The 22901-nt window shown below is 46.2% G+C and overlaps 1 protein-coding gene across 1 annotated transcript in view; it reads right to left on the bottom strand.

The window, feature by feature from the left end:
* The window catches only part of LOC143925274 (uncharacterized), a 148030-nt gene that overhangs the window by 30728 nt on the left and 94401 nt on the right, over window positions 1-22901 (bottom strand). The window contains exons 13-14 of the mRNA XM_077449862.1: window positions 13970-14107; window positions 8459-8485 (exon numbers count right to left, since the gene is read on the bottom strand). Of these exons, the coding sequence (XP_077305988.1) occupies window positions 8459-8485; window positions 13970-14107 (165 nt within the window). The remainder of the gene's footprint in view (window positions 1-8458; window positions 8486-13969; window positions 14108-22901) is intronic.

Below are 22901 nucleotides of genomic sequence, written 5' to 3'. Positions count from 1 at the left end.
AAGACTCAATAAAGGACGTTTGATCCTCCTGGGATCTTGAAACCTTTACATCAGTCAATCACAACAATACAACAACAGTTGCTTGATGACAAATTAGCCCTGGCATCTTCTATTCGTGACTTTGAGATGTTGGTGACTACAAGGCTGTGTTACCAATGTAGTCTATTGTGCACGTAGATAAAAGGACTGTGGGTGATTAACTTCCAGAGGCAGGGGGAACCAGTAGAGTTCATATACAAATGAAAATACATGATTGGAACTGAGTTCCCAAAGTCACTCACTTTTATGAATGGCTGGACTGTAGGGCTGGGAAAAAACTTTTTTTTTTCAAAACTTTCAGTCTTTTTTTTTTTTATTAAAAACCCAGAGGTGATTAAATACCACCAAAAGAAATGTCTGTTTGTGTGAAAAAAAATTATAACAATTTCATAAAAGTACAGTGCAGCATGACCGTGCAATTGTTATTAAAAATGTGAGGGCGCCAAAAGCTGAAAAAATGGCCTGGGCAGGAAGGGGGTGAAAGTGCCCGGTATTGGGGTGGATAAGGAGATGTTGTTCTATGATGATGAGATGATGGCAAAACTTTGACAAAATCTGGACTTCCAGGGTCAATGATCTCCATCTGGACTTCCAGGGTCAATGATCTCCATCTGGACTTTCAGGGTCAAGGAGTTCCATCTAGTCTTCCAAGGTCAATGATCTCCATCTGGACTTCCAGGGTCAAGGAGTTCCATCTAGTCTTCCAAGGTCAATGATCTCCATCTGGACTTCCAGGGTCAAGGAGTTCCATCTGGACTTCCAGGGTCAATGATCTCCATCTGGACTTTCAGGGTCAAGGAGTTCCATCTGGACTTCCAGGGTCAATTATCTCCATCTGGACTTCCAGGGTCAATGATCTCCATCTGGACTTCCAGAGTCAATGATCTCCATCTGGACTTTCAGGGTCAATGATCTCCATCTGGAATTCCAGAGTCAATGATCTCCATCTGGACTTTCAGGGTCAAGGAGTTCCATCTGGACTTCCAGGGTCAATGATCTCCAGGTGGACTTCCAGGGTCAATGATCTCCATCTGGACTTTCAGGGTCAAGGAGTTCCATCTGGACTTCCAGGGTCAATGATCTCCATCTGGACTTCCAGGGTCAATGATCTTCATCTGGACTTCCAGAGTCAATGATCTCCATCTGGACTTTCAGGGTCAATGATCTCCATCTGGACTTTCAGGGTCAAGGAGTTCCATCTGGACTTCCAGGGTCAATGATCTCCAGGTGGACTTCTAGGGTCAATGATCTCCATCTGGACTTCCAGGGTCAATGATCTCCATCTGGACTTTCAGGGTCAAGGAGTTCCATCTGGACTTCTAGGGTCAATGATCTCCAGGTGGACTTCTAGGGTCAATGATCTCCACCTGGACTTCCAGGGTCAATGATCTCCATCTGGACTTTCAGGGTCAAGGAGTTCCATCTGGACTTTCAGGGTCAATGATCTCCAGGTGGACTTCTAGGGTCAATGATCTCCATCTGGACTTCCAGGGTCAATGATCTCCATCTGGACTTCCAGGGTCAATGATCTCCATCTGGACTTTCAGGGTCAAGGAGTTCCATCTGGACTTCCAGGGTCAATGATCTCCAGGTGGACTTCCAGGGTCAATGATCTCCATCTGGACTTTCAGGGTCAAGGAGTTCCATCTGGACTTCCAGGGTCAATGATCTCCATCTGGACTTCCAGGGTCAATGATCTTCATCTGGACTTCCAGAGTCAATGATCTCCATCTGGACTTTCAGGGTCAATGATCTCCATCTGGACTTTCAGGGTCAAGGAGTTCCATCTGGACTTCCAGGGTCAATGATCTCCAGGTGGACTTCTAGGGTCAATGATCTCCATCTGGACAAAATCTGGACTTCCAGGGTCAATGATCTCCATCTGGACTTCCAGGGTCAATGATCTCCATCTGGACTTTCAGGGTCAAGGAGTTCCATCTGGACTTCCAGGGTCAATGATCTCCAGGTGGACTTCTAGGGTCAATGATCTCCACCTGGACTTCCAGGGTCAATGATCTCCATCTGGACTTTCAGGGTCAAGGAGTTCCATCTGGACATTCAGGGTCAATGATCTCCAGGTGGACTTCTAGGGTCAATGATCTCCATCTGGACTTCCAGGGTCAATGATCTCCATCTGGACTTCCAGGGTCAATGATCTCCATCTGGACTTTCAGGGTCAATGATCTCCAGGTGGACTTCTAGGGTCAATGATCTCCATCTGGACTTCCATGGCCAATGATCTCCAGGTGGACTTCTAGGGTCAATGACCTGCATCTGGACTTCCTAAGTCCAGCATTTCCACCAATCTACATTTCCCAAATTAAAAACAAAAGTTATTGGCGCACAAATGAATAAAACCTTTTGTAGAGAACGCTTTGTCCAAATGTTAGGTTAATTGTTGTCTCAAGGAGGAACTGTAAATAGTCTCAATGTGCAGCTGCTAGACCACTTTGGACGTGGTGGAAGAAAGCAGAAATTGAACCATCAGAAGGACAGCGCATCAGAGAGACTCATAGGTTGATGTAAAAAGCATAAAGACAATTTATTAAATGAGAAAGATAAAAGACTCAATAAAGGACGTTTGATCCTCCTGGGATCTTGAAACCTTTACATCAGTCAATCACAACAATACAACAACAGTTGCTTGATGACAAATTAGCCCTGGCATCTTCTATTCGTGACTTTGAGATGTTGGTGACTACAAGGCTGTGTTACCAATGTAGTCTATTGTGCACGTAGATAAAAGGACTGTGGGTGATTAACTTCCAGAGGCAGGGGGAACCAGTAGAGTTCATATACAAATGAAAATACATGATTGGAACTGAGTTCCCAAAGTCACTCACTTTTATGAATGGCTGGACTGTAGGGCTGGGAAAAAACATTTTTTTTTCAAAACTTTCAGTCTTTTTTTTTTTTATTAAAAACCCAGAGGTGATTAAATACCACCAAAAGAAATGTCTGTTTGTGTGAAAAAAAATTATAACAATTTCATAAAAGTACAGTGCAGCATGACCGTGCAATTGTTATTAAAAATGTGAGGGCGCCAAAAGCTGAAAAAATGGCCTGGGCAGGAAGGGGGTGAAAGTGCCCGGTATTGGGGTGGATAAGGAGATGTTGTTCTATGATGATGAGATGATGGCAAAACTTTGACAAAATCTGGACTTCCAGGGTCAATGATCTCCATCTGGACTTCCAGGGTCAATGATCTCCATCTGGACTTTCAGGGTCAAGGAGTTCCATCTAGTCTTCCAAGGTCAATGATCTCCATCTGGACTTCCAGGGTCAAGGAGTTCCATCTAGTCTTCCAAGGTCAATGATCTCCATCTGGACTTCCAGGGTCAAGGAGTTCCATCTGGACTTCCAGGGTCAATGATCTCCATCTGGACTTTCAGGGTCAAGGAGTTCCATCTGGACTTCCAGGGTCAATTATCTCCATCTGGACTTCCAGGGTCAATGATCTCCATCTGGACTTCCAGAGTCAATGATCTCCATCTGGACTTTCAGGGTCAATGATCTCCATCTGGAATTCCAGAGTCAATGATCTCCATCTGGACTTTCAGGGTCAAGGAGTTCCATCTGGACTTCCAGGGTCAATGATCTCCAGGTGGACTTCCAGGGTCAATGATCTCCATCTGGACTTTCAGGGTCAAGGAGTTCCATCTGGACTTCCAGGGTCAATGATCTCCATCTGGACTTCCAGGGTCAATGATCTTCATCTGGACTTCCAGAGTCAATGATCTCCATCTGGACTTTCAGGGTCAATGATCTCCATCTGGACTTTCAGGGTCAAGGAGTTCCATCTGGACTTCCAGGGTCAATGATCTCCAGGTGGACTTCTAGGGTCAATGATCTCCATCTGGACTTCCAGGGTCAATGATCTCCATCTGGACTTTCAGGGTCAAGGAGTTCCATCTGGACTTCTAGGGTCAATGATCTCCAGGTGGACTTCTAGGGTCAATGATCTCCACCTGGACTTCCAGGGTCAATGATCTCCATCTGGACTTTCAGGGTCAAGGAGTTCCATCTGGACTTTCAGGGTCAATGATCTCCAGGTGGACTTCTAGGGTCAATGATCTCCATCTGGACTTCCAGGGTCAATGATCTCCATCTGGACTTCCAGGGTCAATGATCTCCATCTGGACTTTCAGGGTCAAGGAGTTCCATCTGGACTTCCAGGGTCAATGATCTCCAGGTGGACTTCCAGGGTCAATGATCTCCATCTGGACTTTCAGGGTCAAGGAGTTCCATCTGGACTTCCAGGGTCAATGATCTCCATCTGGACTTCCAGGGTCAATGATCTTCATCTGGACTTCCAGAGTCAATGATCTCCATCTGGACTTTCAGGGTCAATGATCTCCATCTGGACTTTCAGGGTCAAGGAGTTCCATCTGGACTTCCAGGGTCAATGATCTCCAGGTGGACTTCTAGGGTCAATGATCTCCATCTGGACAAAATCTGGACTTCCAGGGTCAATGATCTCCATCTGGACTTCCAGGGTCAATGATCTCCATCTGGACTTTCAGGGTCAAGGAGTTCCATCTGGACTTCCAGGGTCAATGATCTCCAGGTGGACTTCTAGGGTCAATGATCTCCACCTGGACTTCCAGGGTCAATGATCTCCATCTGGACTTTCAGGGTCAAGGAGTTCCATCTGGACATTCAGGGTCAATGATCTCCAGGTGGACTTCTAGGGTCAATGATCTCCATCTGGACTTCCAGGGTCAATGATCTCCATCTGGACTTCCAGGGTCAATGATCTCCATCTGGACTTTCAGGGTCAATGATCTCCAGGTGGACTTCTAGGGTCAATGATCTCCATCTGGACTTCCATGGCCAATGATCTCCAGGTGGACTTCTAGGGTCAATGACCTGCATCTGGACTTCCTAAGTCCAGCATTTCCACCAATCTACATTTCCCAAATTAAAAACAAAAGTTATTGGCGCACAAATGAATAAAACCTTTTGTAGAGAACGCTTTGTCCAAATGTTAGGTTAATTGTTGTCTCAAGGAGGAACTGTAAATAGTCTCAATGTGCAGCTGCTAGACCACTTTGGACGTGGTGGAAGAAAGCAGAAATTGAACCATCAGAAGGACAGCGCATCAGAGAGACTCATAGGTTGATGTAAAAAGCATAAAGACAATTTATTAAATGAGAAAGATAAAAGACTCAATAAAGGACGTTTGATCCTCCTGGGATCTTGAAACCTTTACATCAGTCAATCACAACAATACAACAACAGTTGCTTGATGACAAATTAGCCCTGGCATCTTCTATTCGTGACTTTGAGATGTTGGTGACTACAAGGCTGTGTTACCAATGTAGTCTATTGTGCACGTAGATAAAAGGACTGTGGGTGATTAACTTCCAGAGGCAGGGGGAACCAGTAGAGTTCATATACAAATGAAAATACATGATTGGAACTGAGTTCCCAAAGTCACTCACTTTTATGAATGGCTGGACTGTAGGGCTGGGGCGCCGTCATGCTGGGCTGGAGGAGTGGAAGAGAAAGGGTCAATCCTGCTTCCTGTGCTCCGGGACGGGGGTGCAGTAAGCGCTGGAGAATGTTGGTCCAAGTTGAACAAAAGGTGGCGTCAACCTTGTGTATCGGAGAGGCTTGGAGCGCAGCCAGAGCGGTTTGCGGGTCACTATTGGTCACGTGGGAGGCTCCGTAGCGAGGGGGGTTACCATGCCAACCGGCCTGCTAACATGTTTAGCGCGCATACGCTTCCGCGGGTGCACGCCGTTCGTATGTGCGCGGCACACGCACGCACGTGTGCGCGCTAGCGTGATTGGCGCCAGTGGCCCTTTTTAAAGGTACAGCTGCAGATGTTCCGTGCTGTTCGTCTGCAACTAGTACCTGAAGCAACCCGTTATTCTGCCTGAAAGCTACCTGATACCTGACCCGGCTTCCGTTTGACTCTGCTGTCTTCTCCTGCTCCGACCCCGGCTTGTTTGACCCTTCTTGGACTGATACCTGTTGCCGAACCCCCGCTTGTTGTCTGATTCTTCTGCTGGCTCCTGCTTGCTGCTGATTCTACTTGCTCTCCTACTCAGAGATCCTTCCGGGCCTGCTTCTGCCTCTCCAGATCCGTGCACTACCCGGTCTGATACCACAGCCTGTTTGCCAACCATCACCGGCTGCCTTCTGCTGCAGAGAGCTCCTGCATCTGGAAGATCTTCACCTCACCAGCGCCTGCAGCTGCATCTGGCCAGACGCTCCCACCCCGCTGTGCTCCTGTCCCTCTGTTCCCACCTCAGAGAGACTTGAACCAGAGTCGTAAGAGAGGTCTCCTTCCACCAAGTCAGACTCACCATCCGAAAACCTAACAGACATCGATTTTATTTGGGTACAGCGTCGCACGACCGCACAATTGTCAGGCAAAGTATTGCAGTGCCGTATCGATAAAATGGCCTGGTCATGAAAGGGGTATAACCTTCCGGAGCTGAAGTCGTTAAATCATTCACACTTATGGATTGTGGTAACATGTGGTAAAAACACAACACACAATAACACATGAACAGCTGTGAATTGGGTTGTAATCTATTTTATTCTGAATGCACAAGGCACTATTCCACCGGTTGGAAGACATCTGCAATGTGGACAACAAATATCAAGATGAGAGGATCAAAACAGAATGATACCACATCCCATATATAATGTACACAAAATCCCAATAGAAAAAGGGTTTAAAACATTAATGCCTAACCATGAGTGTGGGCATACATGGTACAAAACGTGGATACATAGAAAAAGACCAATCTTGTACATCAAAACTAGCATTTTTGTGGGCTGCTATATCTCCTGAAGAAGCTCAACCGAGCGAAACATGTTGAGCATCGCAGCTTAATTTTGTTTTAATGTACAAGATTGGTAATTTTCTATGTATCCACGTTTTGTATCATGTACGCCCACACTCATGGTTATGCATTGATGTTTTAATATTGATGTTGTGAAAAATTCTTTTGGAATAAATGTAATTAAAATTAATGTTTTGATTTATTTGATTTGATACCGTTAAAAGTCCCGGGGGTTGGTTACCCCCCAGCCCCATTAGCCCCCTTCTCCTCCCTTTTTCTATTAGGATTTTGTGTACATCTGCAATGTGGACCTCCACAACTAATATTCCTCCCGGTGCTCATATCCCCCTATGGGTGTTATCATCACATTGCGCTCTAAATAAATGACATCACACCCCATTAACCACTTGAGATCCGCGCTATAGCCAAATGACGGCTACAGCGCGGATCTCCTTTGCCGGGACTACGTCTATTGCGGCCCTGAGGGGCGCGTCTATGAGACTCGCCTGATCACCGATCCGTGCAAGGGGTCAATCCCGACCCCTTATCACGTGATCAGCTGTCAGCCAATGACAGCTGATCATGTGATATAACATAGCCGGTAATCGGCTATTATTCCTCCTCTCGTTGACAGCCCAAAAAAAAAGCCGATCACCGGCGGCCGTGATCGGGACATCAGTCCCGATCACGGCCAGCCCTGCTAGTGCCCACCTGCCCCCTGCCAGTGCCCACCTGCCCCCTGCAGTGCCAAATGTTTAAAAAGTAAGTGCCCCCCGTCAGTGCCACCCAGCAGTGCCCACAGTGCCACCCAGCAGTGCCCACAGTGCCACCCACAGTGCCACCCAGCAGTGCCCACAATCTGCCTCAAAGGTGCTGCACCCCAGTGCCACTTATCCGTGCCCATCAGTGTCATCTACCAGTGCCCAGCAGTGCCGCCCATCAGTGCCCAGCAGTGCCACCTATCAGAGCCACCTATCAGTGCCATCTATCAGTGCCCATCAGTCCCATCTATCAGTGGTACCTATCAGTGCCCATCCGTGCCACCCATCCGTGCCACCCATCTGTGCCCATCTTTGCCCATCAGTGCCGCCTTATCTGTGCCCATCGGTGCCGCCTTATCTGTGCCTATTAGTGCCGCCTTAACTATGCCTATCAGTGCCCACCAGTGTAGCCTATCAGTGCCCACCAATGCAGCCTATCAGTGCCCACCAATGCAGCCCATCAGTGCCCACCAGTGCAGCCTATCAGTGCCGCCTCATCAACGCACTTCAATGAAGGAGAAAAATGACCAAAAAATTAAACATGATTTTTTTTTTGCATCTTTTTTTGTTTGTTTAGCAAAAAATAAAACTCCGAGCTGTAACTAAATACCACCAAAAGAAAGCTCTATTTGTGGGAAAAAAATGATAAAAATTTCATTTGGGTACAGTGTTGTATGCCCGCGCAATTGTCATTCAAAGTGCATCAGCGCTGAAAGCTGAAAATTGGTCTGGGACTGAGGGGGGTTTAAGTGCCCAGTAAGCAAGTGGTTAAAAAAAAAAAACGAGATGATAAAGTCACCTATCTGACACATTCCTTCATTTTCCTATAACACAAGATAGTAATAATTAAACACTTACCGATGGTTGTAGAGCTGCTGGTGGTCTCTGGAAAAGGAAAGCTGGGGTCAGTCATTTCATTATATTGTATTCTATATCTTTATATTATATTGTATTTTATATTCTCCAGTATTGTTTGATAGGGATCGTTCACACCGACATTGATAACAGGCGATTGTGTTGCCTTTTGCTTCCCAGCTGCCTTTTAACACCACTCATATCTGATAAAACAGGGAGTGGATGGAGGAGTCCACACAGCACTATTAGTGCTGCCCCATGTCATGGCGACCAGAAATAACGCTTCCTGCAGAATTCATCAGGCGTTAGCATTTTGCAACCCCCTCCATTCCGTTCTATGTCATTTACATCATATTTAAGCTGCAGTTGCAAAGTGTCAAAGAGTAATCGCTTCCCATTTTGGCCTTGTAAAAAAGAAAAAAAAAAAGAAAATCTTGAGCATCAACTGCTATGACCTAAATGCTCATCAATGCGTCATGGGGCATTAATGCCTGTAAATCAGTGCTTTAAAATGCAGTGCCTGTGTGAAAGATCCCTTATATCTTCTGGGACATTTCTACTGCTGTAATGTCTTATTATAAAACATGTAACAAGGGCTGGGACTAGGGGTGGTTAGGAGGGGTGGCAGCCCTGGGCGCTGGTGGTATAATTTGAGGTGGGGGAGGGGGAACCACGTGGAGTCTCCCTACCGCTACCAACTGACAGAAGTATTACTACCACTGTCAGCATTGAGCTGGAGAGGAGGAGAGAGCGGGGAGGAGGTTGGGCCTGTGTTCTCTCTCCTCTACAGGTTCTTGTGGTGGAAAGATAAATGTGGGGAGATTTGTTCTGGAGGGGGAATCTGGGGGGTGGCGGAGGTAAGATATGTTCTAGGAAGGGAATTTTGTGGGGGGGGGGGGGGAGGATTAGTTCTGGCATTGCATATAACACTAAAATTAAATGTTATGATGTGATCTTCCTGAAGCGAAAGTGGACAAAAAGCCCAAAACACTTACCGGGTCTGGGAGAGCTTCTGGTGATCTCCACAAAAAAAAAAAAGAACAAATCAGAAATTGGGCAGCACAGTGGTGTAGTGGGCAGCACAGTGGTGTAGGGGTCGGCACAGTGGTGTAGTGGGGGGGGGGGGGGGGTGGCACAGTGGTGTAGTGGGCGGCACAGTGGTGTAGTGGGCGGCACAGTGATGTAGTGGGTAGGACTCTCACCTAGCAGTAAAAAGGGTCGTTGGTTTGAATCCCAACCACGACACTACCTGCCTGGAGTTTACATGTTCTCCCTGTGCCTGCGTGGGTTTCCTCCGGGTACTCCGGTTTCTTCCCACACTCCAAAGACATGCAGGTAGTTTAATTGGCTTCTGTCCAAACTTCGCCCTAGTATATGAATGGGGACCTTGGATTGTGGGCTCCTTGAGGGTAGGGGCCAATGTGAGTGTCCAATGTACAGGGATAGGGACAATTGTAGACACTCAGGATGGACTGGTGTCTTTATTCAACCTTACTAACTATGTAACTATGACATGTGTACAGTGGAGATCCCACTTGTTGTAAAATATTGTTATTTTACAGATACAGAACATGGACTCCTCTCCGCGGATTACAAAATTTGAGCTGGGAGGGGGGTGGGGTGGAAAAGATTTGCGCTGGGGGAGGGGTTTAAGACAGGGGGCAGATTTGTCCTGGGAGGGGGGGGTTATGCTTAGGGGGGGTTGCATGCAGATTAGTACTCAATTCTTTTGAAGGGTAACACATAATGCTCATACAGTACATCTTGGATAGGGAGGTGAAGGTTGACATGTTCCCCCTGAGCTCTGGGTGACTTTCTCCCCGTAGCAGGTCCCAGAAAAAATAATAAATATTTCATTGTTTCATCCTACCTAAAACATACCGACACTGACTGACACTGACTGACACTGACTGACACTGACTGACACTGGTGCTGAATTACTAAATGTTTTTTATCCTACCTAAAACACAGAGACCCTGACCTTTGAAGTTGGCGTTGGACCCTGACTTGTGACTCTGACCATGACCTGACACTGATCTAGATTGGTGGGATGGATGGGCACTGAATCTTATAGACAAACTGGGCCATCTGGGGACTTACCGTATCCATTTTTGACCTAGACCTTTTGAAGCCAGCCTGAGAAAACCAGATATGGTGGTCCTCCTTTATCCCTGGTTACACTAATTGAGGATCTTCTCTCCCAATGAGGATATTTTCTCATCCAATACTTTTCTAAGAGCCTGTCTACAGGGCTGGACTTACCATTGGGCTTGACTGGGCTCAAGCCCATGGGCCCTGTCCAATAGGGGGCCCCACAGGCTCCCCGAGATACACAGCCGATTGTACTCGGCTTCACTCAACTCGCAGTCTGGCCCAGTCCCACCCTATGATGGACATAACACAGGGACTGAGCATGACTGTAAGCCGAGTCGAGTAGACTTGGCTACTCTCGGCTCCGCTCGGGACTGTGAGAGGACCCAACAGCCGCCGAGAGGACCTGAGAGCCGCCGAGAGGACCTGAGAGCCGCCAAGAGGACCTGAGAGCTGCCGAGAGGACCTGAGAGCCGCCGAGAGGACCAGAGAGCCGCCGAGAGGACCTGAGAGCCGCCGAGAGGACCCGAGAGCCGCCGGGAGGACCAGAGAGCCGCCGAGATAAACAGAACTCTGTATCTCGGCAGCGCCATTTTTAAACTTCAAGACTACAATGACAAGGCTGCAAATGACACTGGACAAGGCTGCAGATGGATGGGCAAGGCTGCAGATGGACACTGATAAGGTTGCATTGATGGGCATTTAAATGTAAGTTTTTTCCTTAAACCTCCCTTCTAAAAGTTTTTTTCCCTAAAATTCCCTCTAAACTTGGGTTGCGTGTTATACGCCGGCATGTGTTATACGTCGATAAATACGGTAATGTATAGAAGGTAGGGCCCAAAGGTGACTCAAGCCCAGGGGCCCCCACCACCCTAAGTCCTGCCCTGCCTGTCTACATATATGCAGTTCATAGACATGAGTGATATCGGTGTCCAGCATGCTATTAGGTTGATTTACTAAAACTGGAAAGTGCCAATCCTGGTGCAGCTCTTCATGGCAGCCAATCAGCTTGTAACTTCAGCTTGTTCAATTAAGCTTTGACAAAAAAAAAAAAAAAGCCTGGAAGCTGATTGGTTTCGCTGCACCAGATTTTGCACTCTCCAGTTGTAGTAAATCCACCTCCATGTGTCTTTTTGCAGGTCAGGGTGCATCTCTATGAGTACAAAGGATATCTGTATACACCATTACTCTCTGAAATAAAAGTGAAACATACAAACTCTCTGAAAGGTGGTGACCTGCATAGGGGGATGAATATAAAACCCATCATGCTTTAATAGTACTATTGTTGCCCTGAGTGCAGAAATTCAAGGGTTTAAGAGGAAGTCATTGGAAATGGAAAGGTTTCCCCCATGGGAGTTTTATTGCCAGCAAAAATTGATTCAAAAAAGTTTTCTCTTTCTTTGAATATATCGATTTTATTAGGTAAAATTACAAAAAGAGGACATCAGTGTATTAAAACATGAACTCTGAACATGAAGCTAAAACATATACATGATAATACAGCCATGTGGGTACACATAGAAAAACATGGCATGATATAAAGGCTATGATCATACTATGAACCCCAACCCCTACGCGTTTCAACCTTATCAATAAAGGTCTTCTTCTGGGGGAAAAAAGAGAGAGGAACTCTAAAAAGGGATGCATTGTAACAGTGAGATCATTTAGAGAAACAATGCTGCGTACACACTTTCCGGCTGGCTAGGTCCGACAGAATCAGTCCATTGGATATTCCAATCGTGTGTGGGATAATCCAATCATTTTTCTTAAAAAAAAATCAGACGGACCTAGAAATAGAACACGTTTCAAATCTGTCCGACGGACTCAATTCCTATCGGGAAAACCGTACGTTTGTTTGCTGGTCTGACGGACCAAATACGACACAAGGGAAGCTATTGGCTACTGGCTATTGCACTTCCTTTTCTAGTCCCGTCGTACGTCATCGTGTGTGGGCAAGTCTGTTCATTCGGAAGTCCATTGGTACTCTTTGGAAAGTCCGTCGAGGAGACCGTCGGACATTTTCTGCTGGAAAGTCCGCTCGAAGAAGTCATTGGAGATAGAATAGTCTATATTGTATCTATTAATTAATATATATTTATATATATTTATATATACATATATATATATTTTTATATATATATATATATATATATATATATGCACCAATCTTTGGGAGCTCTCCCAGAAAGTGATGCAAAAATGGTATTTAGCACCCTACAGAATTGCCAAGTTTAACCCTTCCATATCTCCACTGTGCTGGGGGAACTGTTCCCAAGCAGGCACTATTTTCCCTATACTATGGTCATGTGGCAAGCTAGCAAAATTCTGGTAATTTACAATCTTTCACCAAGTAACAGGCCTATCTATACAATGTTCTCCATCATTGGCCCTCTTAAACGTAGGCATTGAAGACATACCACCCCCCTCTGAGACAATTTACTACTCAACTATTCCTAGCAGCTAAACTAGTAATACTTCGAATATGGAGATCTCCAGATCCACCAGAGGTAACCGATGCTGTACGCACCCTCTCTACACGTTATACATATTAGAGTATGTTAGCATCAGTAAATGGGGAAAAATACTGAGTTTCTTAAACTGGCAACCTTGGTCAGATTGGCAACCTTGGTCAGATTGGTAAAAAATCCAACAAGTCACTATAAGAGGGTAAATAAAATAATCTCTTCTAAAGCGATGAATCCTCTCCTCAAAGACGTTATGTACACCTTTCCAGATAATGTTCCTGAGTAGTTGAACCCTTCAATGGGCTTGTTTTTCCCTTTCCTTGTTTCCCTTTCCTCGTGTTTCATTATGTTTCATCTTTTTTTCATTTATCACTACCTTATAAAATACATTTTATATGTTTTTAGTGAATTGATGTCCATAACATTCCGTCTTGTATAGCCTAACAAGATGGTATGGTCATAATTTACTATAAACCGTAATGAATAGAGTGGAAGGTAAGGGTTGATGGTGTTAATGGTGTTGTCCTTCCCTTGGGGCAGTTTGTTCCCCAGATGGGGTGTCTCGAGGAGTCGGACAATTCCCTTCACCCAATGTTTAGTGCGTAAAACTTGCTTACATTTCATTTATATTAGTCATGGATGTACAATATATGTATTTATACATGTAATACTATTTACTATGTCTTGTTATATGATGGTCAATGCACATTTTTCATGTATCATTGAAAACTTTGAATGAAAATTATTGAACTAAAAATATATATATATAATTAAAGAGGCCGGAATGTTTCAGAGGACATTGTGACCCCCCTACTTCAGAACTAAAGTCAAGGAATTAAAGTTTGATAGACATAATTAATAATGGGAGTTGTATGGACAAGACAGAGTACATTGTGTGCTCCTGTATGGAAGTTGTCAAGAAAAAAGTCTTAGTTAAGATATTCTTGAATCTACTCACGTGTCATTCCACGGGAGGCATACAGGAGGACCAGGAGGACGAGGAGAGACGTTCGGTCTCTCATCCTGGAGTCTACGTTGCCTATCACTCCTTTCTGAACGCAGATTTCTCCCAACGCCGTCTGTTCACAAAATGATTTTCAGCTTCACTAAAGAGGTGAAAATTCCTACATCGCCTTTTTTTTATCATTTGATGGTATTTTTTGTTTTTGCTTCCTTGTTCTTCGTACATACGGGCAAAACCAAAACATCTCGTGTGGATCATCCTGTATTGTCACTCAGAAATACTCGAACGTGGGAACGTTATATAAGATTTGAAATTATTCTTTATCTTTTTTTTTTTTTAACCACTGGACCTCCAGAAGCTTTTACCCTCTTTTCACGACCAGGCCACATTTTTTGCTGTTCAGCATTGCGCTACTTTAACCATTTCAGCCCCGGAAGACTTTACCCCCCGTCCTTACCAAAGCACTTTTTGCAATTCAGCACTGCTTCGCTTTAACTGACAATTGCACGGTCGTGCGACGTGGCACCCAAACAAAATCAACATCCTTTTTTTTCCCCAGAAATACAGCTTTCTTTTGATGGTATTTCATCACCTCTGCGATTTTTATTTTTTGCGCTTTAAGCAAAAATGTAGCGACAATTTTGAAAAAACGCAATATTTTTTACTTTTTGCTATAATAAATATCCCCCAAAAATATATAATGTTTTTTCCCTCAGTTTAGGCCGATACGTATTCTTCTACATATTTTTGGTAAAAAAAAAATCACAATAAGCGTATATTGATTGGTTTGCGCAAAAAAGTTTTCTTGATCATACATCACGGGACACAGGAGCTTCATTACATAGTGGGTTATATAGGCACCTCTGGTGATTGGACACTGGTTGACCCTAATTAAAGAGAATTCCTCCCCTATATAACCCCTCCCATCTGGGAGGCACCTCAGTTTTTTCGCCAGTGTCTGGTCGATGGTCACGTAAAACTTAGCTCTATGCGGGTCCCGACGAGGGCCGAAGGGCTACAACAAACCGGATCCATACCTCGGGCCGATATTTGACTCCCATGATGGTATGGTACCCGGGCCTCGTCTGCCGAAGAAACGAGGTTTTGCCTGTAAGTCCTCTCCATTGGAAGACTGGGCTCTGGGACAACCAGACTTGGGGTACTGTTTACTCAGGGCGCCCGTAAGTTTCTGGCAGAGCTTTCTACATGGCCCAGGTGGGAGGATCTTTTCGTAAGAGCCCCAGATATACCTGAAGGTTGGCTAACAATACCCGCCGTGATGGGTGAAGGCTGGAATTGGTCTGATATCAGCAATTCCTGCGGCGGGGACAGGTAAGGGAAGTCATCCTATATATTTTAAATATATGAATGGATTTCTTCATTGTGAGTAGTTGTATGTCTTACCTGGTTTCCACCACTAGAGGGAGTAAGAGCAGCCTGATGCATACTTACATGCCTTTCAATACAAACACGCTCAGTGAAAGCCTGGTTCTCCAGCTACTCACGTCTCCCTTACAGTTCCTGCCACAGTTAAAGGTAAAAAGGGGTCCCATGCAGGTCAGGGGTCCCACGTTGCTCCCTTTGGGTTCTCCTCCCCCCCCCGGATTCCGCGGTCCTCGTGCACGCGCGCGGGCACGTGCACGCGCGCCGGGCGCGCTCCCGGCCTAATGGAGGAGGGGGGGGTGTGGTTGCGAGCCGTGCACGTTAGTGTGCACGGCGCTGTAGCGCAGGCGCCAAGCGGCAGTTTTAAAAAGCCCAGAGCGTCAGGGGACTGTAACTGGAGACACATGAGCTGTGGGCTGTAAGCATCCGTGGGGATTGGATCCAGGAAAACCTTAAGACACCTACTCAGCATCAGGTTGTGCAGTTTAAACATATATTGATTTATTGTGAGACTTTAAGCGCAACAGTGATTGCATTTGTACTAGTACCTCTGCTTTGTAGCTTAGTACTATGTCTCCTCGTAAGAGGGTTTCAGGGGCAGGTAATAAAAGCACTGGCAAGTCACCGCCTAGGTCCAGGGGTTCCAAAAGTGCCTGTAAATTACCATCCCCCTCTGCAAGACTGGAGCCTGCCTCTCAAGACAAGTCGGTGCCCCTTTCAGGCTTTGCAGCCTCTCTCAATGTCGCAGCCCCGGTCTATGTCACTGAGGACTCCCTTAGGGCTACATTGGAGGGTTTTGAAGGGAGGATCATGAATTTTATTTCTGCTTCCCTAAAAGATAGCAGGAAAAGGGGTAGATCCCCTCCCTCTGCTGAAATTCCTCTCTCAGATAGTTGCTCTGAAAATGAGGAGGGATCCCTATCTTTGGATAGGGATCATGAGCAGTCGGATGAGTCAGAGGAAGAGGAGTTAGTCCCCTCCTCCCAGGCACTCAGAAAGCAGGTGCAGTATTATACTGAATTGGTGCGTACCACATTCAGAATGCCGGCTGCTGAAGTCACTACATCCTCTGTTTCTTCCCTGGGAGTCAGGAAAGCCCCACAGACTGCTTGTTCCTTCCCAATTCATCCTTTAATGGATAAATTGATGTATGAGGATTGGGGACATCCCGATAAACTGTTTACTCCTCCCAAGAGGTTTTCTATGCATTATCCTGTGGAGGAAAGTTTCACCAAGAAATGGGGGGTCCCATCTGTCGATGTGGCTGTTTCTTGTGTGAATAAAAACCTAACTTGTCCTTTGGATAATGCGCAGGTATTTAAGGATCCAGTTGACAAAAGGCTGGAAACCTTATTAAAAGCCTCCTTTTCCATGGCTGGCGCTGTGGTGCAACCTACAGTCGCAGCCGTGGGGTTGTGTCAGTTCCTCAAGGAACAGGTTAAACAAATGTTTGGACTCCTCCCCAGTGAGGAAGTAGAGAAATATGCAGAGATGCCTCACATCTTGTGTTTCATAATTGATGCGATTTTGGATTCTGTCCAACAAGCATCACGTTTATCCCTCATGTTGGTACACATGCGTAGGGCTCTATGGCTAAAGAATTGGGCTGCTGAGATGTCATGCAAAAAGCATTTGACTGGGTTCCCGTTTAAAGGGGAGCGTTTGTTTGGGGAAGAATTAGATAAATTCGTCCAAAATATTTCGGGAGGTAAGTCTACTCTCCTTCCAGTCAAAAAGAGCAAACGTCCTTCATTCAGGCGTACTCTCTCTCCCGAAGCATCAAGCTCTAAACAGTGGCGACGGCCTTCCCAGCCCTCCTCTGCTAGAAAGCCTCAGGGCCGAGCCCAGGGACAGAAAAAGACTTGGGGGCGAAAGCCTGCCAAGCAGACCCCCAAGACCTCCTTGTGAAGGGGCGCCCCCGCTCGGCAGAGTGGGGGGGAGGCTCCTGCAGTTTGCAGGTGCCTGGCGGGAAGAGATTCAGGACAAATGGGTGATCTCTTCAGTATCTCTGGGCTACAGGCTAGAGTTTCAGAAGATTCCACCTTCTCGTTTTCTAAGGTCAAGGATCCCCAAGGATCCAGTAAAGCAAAAACCGCTATTCCTGGCCTTAGATCAGTTACTATCCCAGGGTGTGATAGTAGAAGTGAGCCCGAAAGATCAGGGTTCAGGTTTTTATTCAAATCTCTTCACCGTTCCAAAACCAAACGGAAGTGTCAGACCTATCTTGGATCTGAGAGACTTAAACCGGTTTTTACACATCCAGACCTTCCGGATGCAGTCAATACGCACTGTGGTCTCCTCCCTGCAAGGGGGAGAATTCATGGCATCAATAGATATCAAAGATGCATATCTCCATGTGCCAATATTTCCCGCACACCAGAAGTTTCTAAGGTTCGCGGTAGAGCGGCGCCATTTTCAATTTGTGGCCCTGCCGTTCGGGCTAGCTACGGCCCCTCGAGTCTTCACGAAGATTCTGGACCCTCTCTTAGCAATCTTAAGAGTTCAGGGCATAGCCGTCATGGCTTACCTAGACGACTTGCTTCTCGTAGAGAGAACTGCAGCGTGCCTAAGTCGCAGCGTCACCAGGATGCTAGAACATCTAGAGCGCCTAGGTTGGATTATAAACCTAGAAAAGTCGTCCTTGCAACCGACCACCAGGTTGGATTACCTGGGTTTGATTATCGACACCGCTCAGGGCAGGGTGTTTCTTCCAAGGCCAAAGGCCTTGGCCATTGGAGATCTGGTGCGCCTGATTCTGGGCAGAAGATCTTCCTCCATTCGGTTATGTATGAGACTATTGGGAAAGATGGTCGCCTCATTCGAGGCCATCCCATTCGCCCAGTTCCACTCAAGGCCTCTGCAAAGATGCATCCTTGCGGTTTGGAACAGGAAGCCCCAATCCCTGGATCTTCCTATGCGTTTATCCCCCGGGACACGCAAAAGTCTTGTCTGGTGGTTACAAACCAGGAATTTGCTGAAAGGCAAAACTTTTCTTCCCCTCTCATGGAAGATTGTCACAACGGATGCCAGCCTGACAGGCTGGGGAGCCGTATTGGAGGGAACGTGCTCGCAGGGAAAATGGTCTGCGACCGAAGGTCTGCTGCCCATAAATATCTTGGAGATTCGGGCAGTTTATATGGCACTCATAGAGTGGTCTTACAGACTGCGAGGTTTCCCGGTTCGGATTCAGTCGACAATGCCACCGCAGTGGCTTACATCAATCACCAGGGCGGTACCAGAAGTCTGGTGGCCCAAAAGGAGGTGAATCGCATACTTGTCTGGGCAGAAGAGCATGTTCCGTGTCTTTCTGCAGTCTTCATCCCAGGAGTGGAGAATTGGCAGGCGGATTTTCTCAGCCGCCAGCAGTTGTGCCCAGGAGAATGGGCTCTGCACCCCGATGTGTTTCAGAACATATGTCACAAGTGGGGCACTCCAGACGTGGATCTGTTTGCGTCCAGATTCAACAGGAAACTGGACAGGTTTGTGTCAAGGACAAGAGATGCGCTTGCCCAGGGGTCAGATGCTCTGACGGTTCCCTGGGATCAGTACAATCTGATCTATGCCTTCCCCCCGAGCCCGCTGCTATCGCGGTTCCTGGGAAGGGTCAAGAGGGAGTCGAAGTCGGTCCTTTTAGTGGCCTCAGCTTGGCCCAGGCGACCATGGTTTGCAGAAATCATGAAGTTGGCAGTGGGCAGGCCATGGACCCTCCCTCTCCGGCCAGATCTGCTCTCACAGGGTCCAATCTACCATCCTGCTTTACGCAGTCTGAATTTGACGGTCTGGCTGCTGAGACCCACATTCTGAGAGACCGTGGCCTTTCGGGGCCAGTCCTTTCCACTCTGGTCAATGCCAGAAAGCCGGCCTCCAGGCGTATCTATTACAAGATCTGGAGGACATATGTTTCCTGGTGTGAACTCAGGAGATGGCATCCTAGAAAGTATGTCATTAGCAGAATCTTGGCCTTTCTCCAGTCAGGCCTAGAAATGAATTTGGCCATAAGCACCATCAAGGTGCAGATTTCGGCCCTGTCAGTATTTTTTCAAAGACCTCTTGCATCACACTCCCTAGTACGGGCTTTTATCCAGGGGGCTATGCGGATAAAACCGCCAGTTAAACCTCCGGTATGCCCATGGGATCTGAATTTGGTTCTCTCGGCCTTAGAGGCCCAACCATTTGAACCTTTGCATCTGGCTTTTTTAGCTCTCTTGACTAAAAAGCTGGTCTTCTTAGTAGCCAAATCCACGGCTAGAAGGGTATCAGAATTGGCAGCTCTTTCCTGTAAAGAGCCCTATTTAATTATCCATAAGGACCGGATGGTTATGCGTCCCAACGGGTCCTTTCTACCTAAGGTGGTTTCGGGTTTCCATCTGAATCAGGATATAATCCTACCATCCTTTTTTCCAAATCCTCAGTCCATAGAGGAAGAGTCTTTACACACTTTGGATGTGGTTAGAGCAATCAGTCTTTATCTTCAGGCAACTGCTCACATAAGAAAGACTGACTGTTTATTTATTCTGCCAGAAGGCCCTAGAAGGGGTCAGGCAGCGTCAAAGTCCACTCTCTCAAGGTGGATCAGACAGGTTATTTCTCAGGCCTATAGCTTAAAGGGGAAGATTCCTCCTTTTCAGGTGAAAGCGCACTCTACTAGGGCTGTCAGTGCTTCTTGGGCAGTGCATCACCAGGCCTCCCTGGCTCAGATCTGTAAGGCTGCGACTTGGTCATCAGTCCACACATTCACCAGATTCTATCAGGTGGATGTCAGAGGGCAAGAGGATATCGCCTTCGGGCGCAGTGTACTGCAGGCTGCAGTTTAGGTCCTCAGGTCCCTGGCGGTCTATATTTATGATCTGTGTCTCCCTCCCCTCAACCTGAGCATTGCTATGGGACATCCCACTATGTAATGAAGCTGCTGTGTCCCGTGATGTATCATCAAGAAAATGGGATTTTTATATACAGCTTACCTGTAAAATCCTTTTCTTGAGAGTACATCACGGGACACAGGGCTCCCGCCCCTCTTGGGTTTTACGTGGTTTCTTATTGCTTTGCTACAAAACTGAGGTGCCTCCCAGATGGGAGGGGTTATATAGGGGAGGAATTCTCTTTAATTAGGGTCAACCAGTGTCCAATCACCAGAGGTGCCTATATAACCCACTATGTAATGAAGCTCCTGTGTCCCGTGATGTACTCTCAAGAAAAGGATTTTACAGGTAAGCTGTATATAAAAATCCCATTATGACGTCTACAAAATAGGGCATAGTTTTAGGGCATTTTTATTATTATTATTTTTTTATTAGTAATGGCGGCGATCTGCGATTTTTTATCATGACTGCGACATTATGGCGGACACATCGGACACTTCTGACACTCTTTTGGGACCATTGTCATTTATACATCAGTTGTATAAAAAATGCACTGATTACAGTGTAAATGACACTGGCAGGGAAGGGGTGGACACTAGGGGGGACCAAGGGGTTAAGTGTGTCCTAGGGAGTGATTCTAACTGTAGGGAGGGGATGGGCTACCACTATCATGACAGCGATCACTTCTCCCAATGACAGGGAGCAGTGATCTTTGTCATATTACTAGGCAGAATGGGGAAATGCCTTGTTTACATGGGCGTCTCCCTGTTCTTCCGCTCCGTGACACGATCGCGGTCACCCGGCGGACATCGAGTCCGTGGGACCCACAGTCACAGAGCATGCAGCTGGCAAATGCCGCAGGCGGACGCGTACGTGCGCACAATGCCACATCTTAAAGGGGACGTACCTGTATGCCGTTTTTCCCACCCGTGCGATTCTGCCGATGTGTATCGGCGGTCGGGAAGGGGTTAATTGTAAATTGCTCGGTCAAGCAACACTGCTCCAATACAATCAAATGTCTTCATATATGTAGATCAAAATGTATTTTGCTACCTGTCTTTGGTTAAGAAAACAAACAAAAAAACAATAAATGTATATTGTTTTTAGTGAAAATTTTAGCGTCTACAAACTATGTTATACAGTATATATACTGTGTTATAATGTTATATAATGTTATATATACTGGAAATCACGCAGCATTTAAGCAACTCTGACTTTCTGACGGCCTATCACATTTCTTGAGGTGCTAAAATGCCAGGGGAGTCCAAAACATCCCTCAAATGACCATTTGACACCCCAAGCTATTTGCTGAGAGGTTATGACTAAGCGAATGTTAATTTGTGAAACGCGTCAACTCCTACTGTGGTTCCTCTGTACCTGCTGTGTTGTCATAAATTGTTCATTACTACAATAAAGAAATTCATGTATCCTGTCCTGGAGTGCGGTCAATACTTTTTTTTTTTTTTTAATTTTCCCAGATCGCGGACTGGACCTGCACCCGGTTCATCAGAGGGAGGATTAGTCTCACCTGGAGCTGTGTAACCTTGCCTTCTCTACGGAATATTTGCTGAGAGCCCAAAGAAGATTTTATTTTTTGCAGCAAGTTGAAAAGGCAAAAAAAAAAAAAAAAAAATGCTTCTAATGCCGCGTACACACGACCGGACTCTCCGGCAGAAAAGGTCTGACGGAATCAGATATTCCGATCGTGTGTGGGATATTCCGATCGTTTTTCTTTAAAAAAAAATTCCAACGGACCTAGCAATAGAACATGCTTTAAATCTTCCCGATGGAATCAATTCCTATCGGGAAAACCGACTGTGTGTCTGCTGGTCCCACGGACCAAATACGACAGAAGGGCAGCTATTGGCTACTGGCTATTGAACTTCATTTTTTTAGTTCAGTCATACGTCATTGCGTTCGAAACGAACGGAGTTTGGTGCAATCATGTGTGGGCAAGTCCGTTTGGTCGGGACTCCGTTCGGGAAGACCTTCGGAGTTTATTCTGACGGAAAGTCCGGTCGTGTGTATGCGTGGCATTAGAAGACTTTTTGGCAATCTAGCCACGTACAGGAGCCCAAAAACCCAATAAGCATCAACAGACTTTCAAGGGATGTTAATTGTGCATTGGATTTTCTGACTGCCTTTCACAATTTTTGCAGAGGCCCTAAAATGCCAGTAGAGTATAAACACCCTCCAAATTACCCCTTTTTGGAAAGTAGACACTCCAAGGTATTTGGTAAGAGGCATGTGGAGTCTTTGGAAGTTATTATATTTTGCCACAAGTTTTTGAAAATTTTTTATTTTTTAGTTACACAACGTTTTCACTTTACTGAGATATTTCCTACACACGTCATGAGTATACGTTGCATTACACCCCAAATTACTTTCTGCTACTTCTCCTGAGTATGAGGATAAGCCCTTGTACACACGGGTCGGACATCCCAACAACCAAATCCGTCGGATTTTGTCCGAAACTGTTGCATACACACGGTCGGACAAAGTTGTCAGAAAATCCGATCGTACTTAACGTGATGACGTTATTTTGTTAGGACAGGACTACGTTCAGGCTGGTAGCCAATAGCTTTGGTCTAGGAATTTGATCCGAGCATGCGTGGCACTTTGTCCGATCGGAATTCTCTACACATGATCGGACAAAGTCCGATCGGATCATGTTGTCGGAAAAT

Source organism: Lithobates pipiens, unplaced genomic scaffold, assembly GCF_037356315.1.
Source record: "Lithobates pipiens isolate NorthernLeopardFrog02 unplaced genomic scaffold, aLitPip1_a1.2 Scaffold_22, whole genome shotgun sequence".
NCBI lineage: Eukaryota > Metazoa > Chordata > Amphibia > Anura > Ranidae > Lithobates > Lithobates pipiens.
Note: the sequence above shows the minus strand (reverse complement) of the source record. Positions and strands in the feature narration are given on the sequence as shown.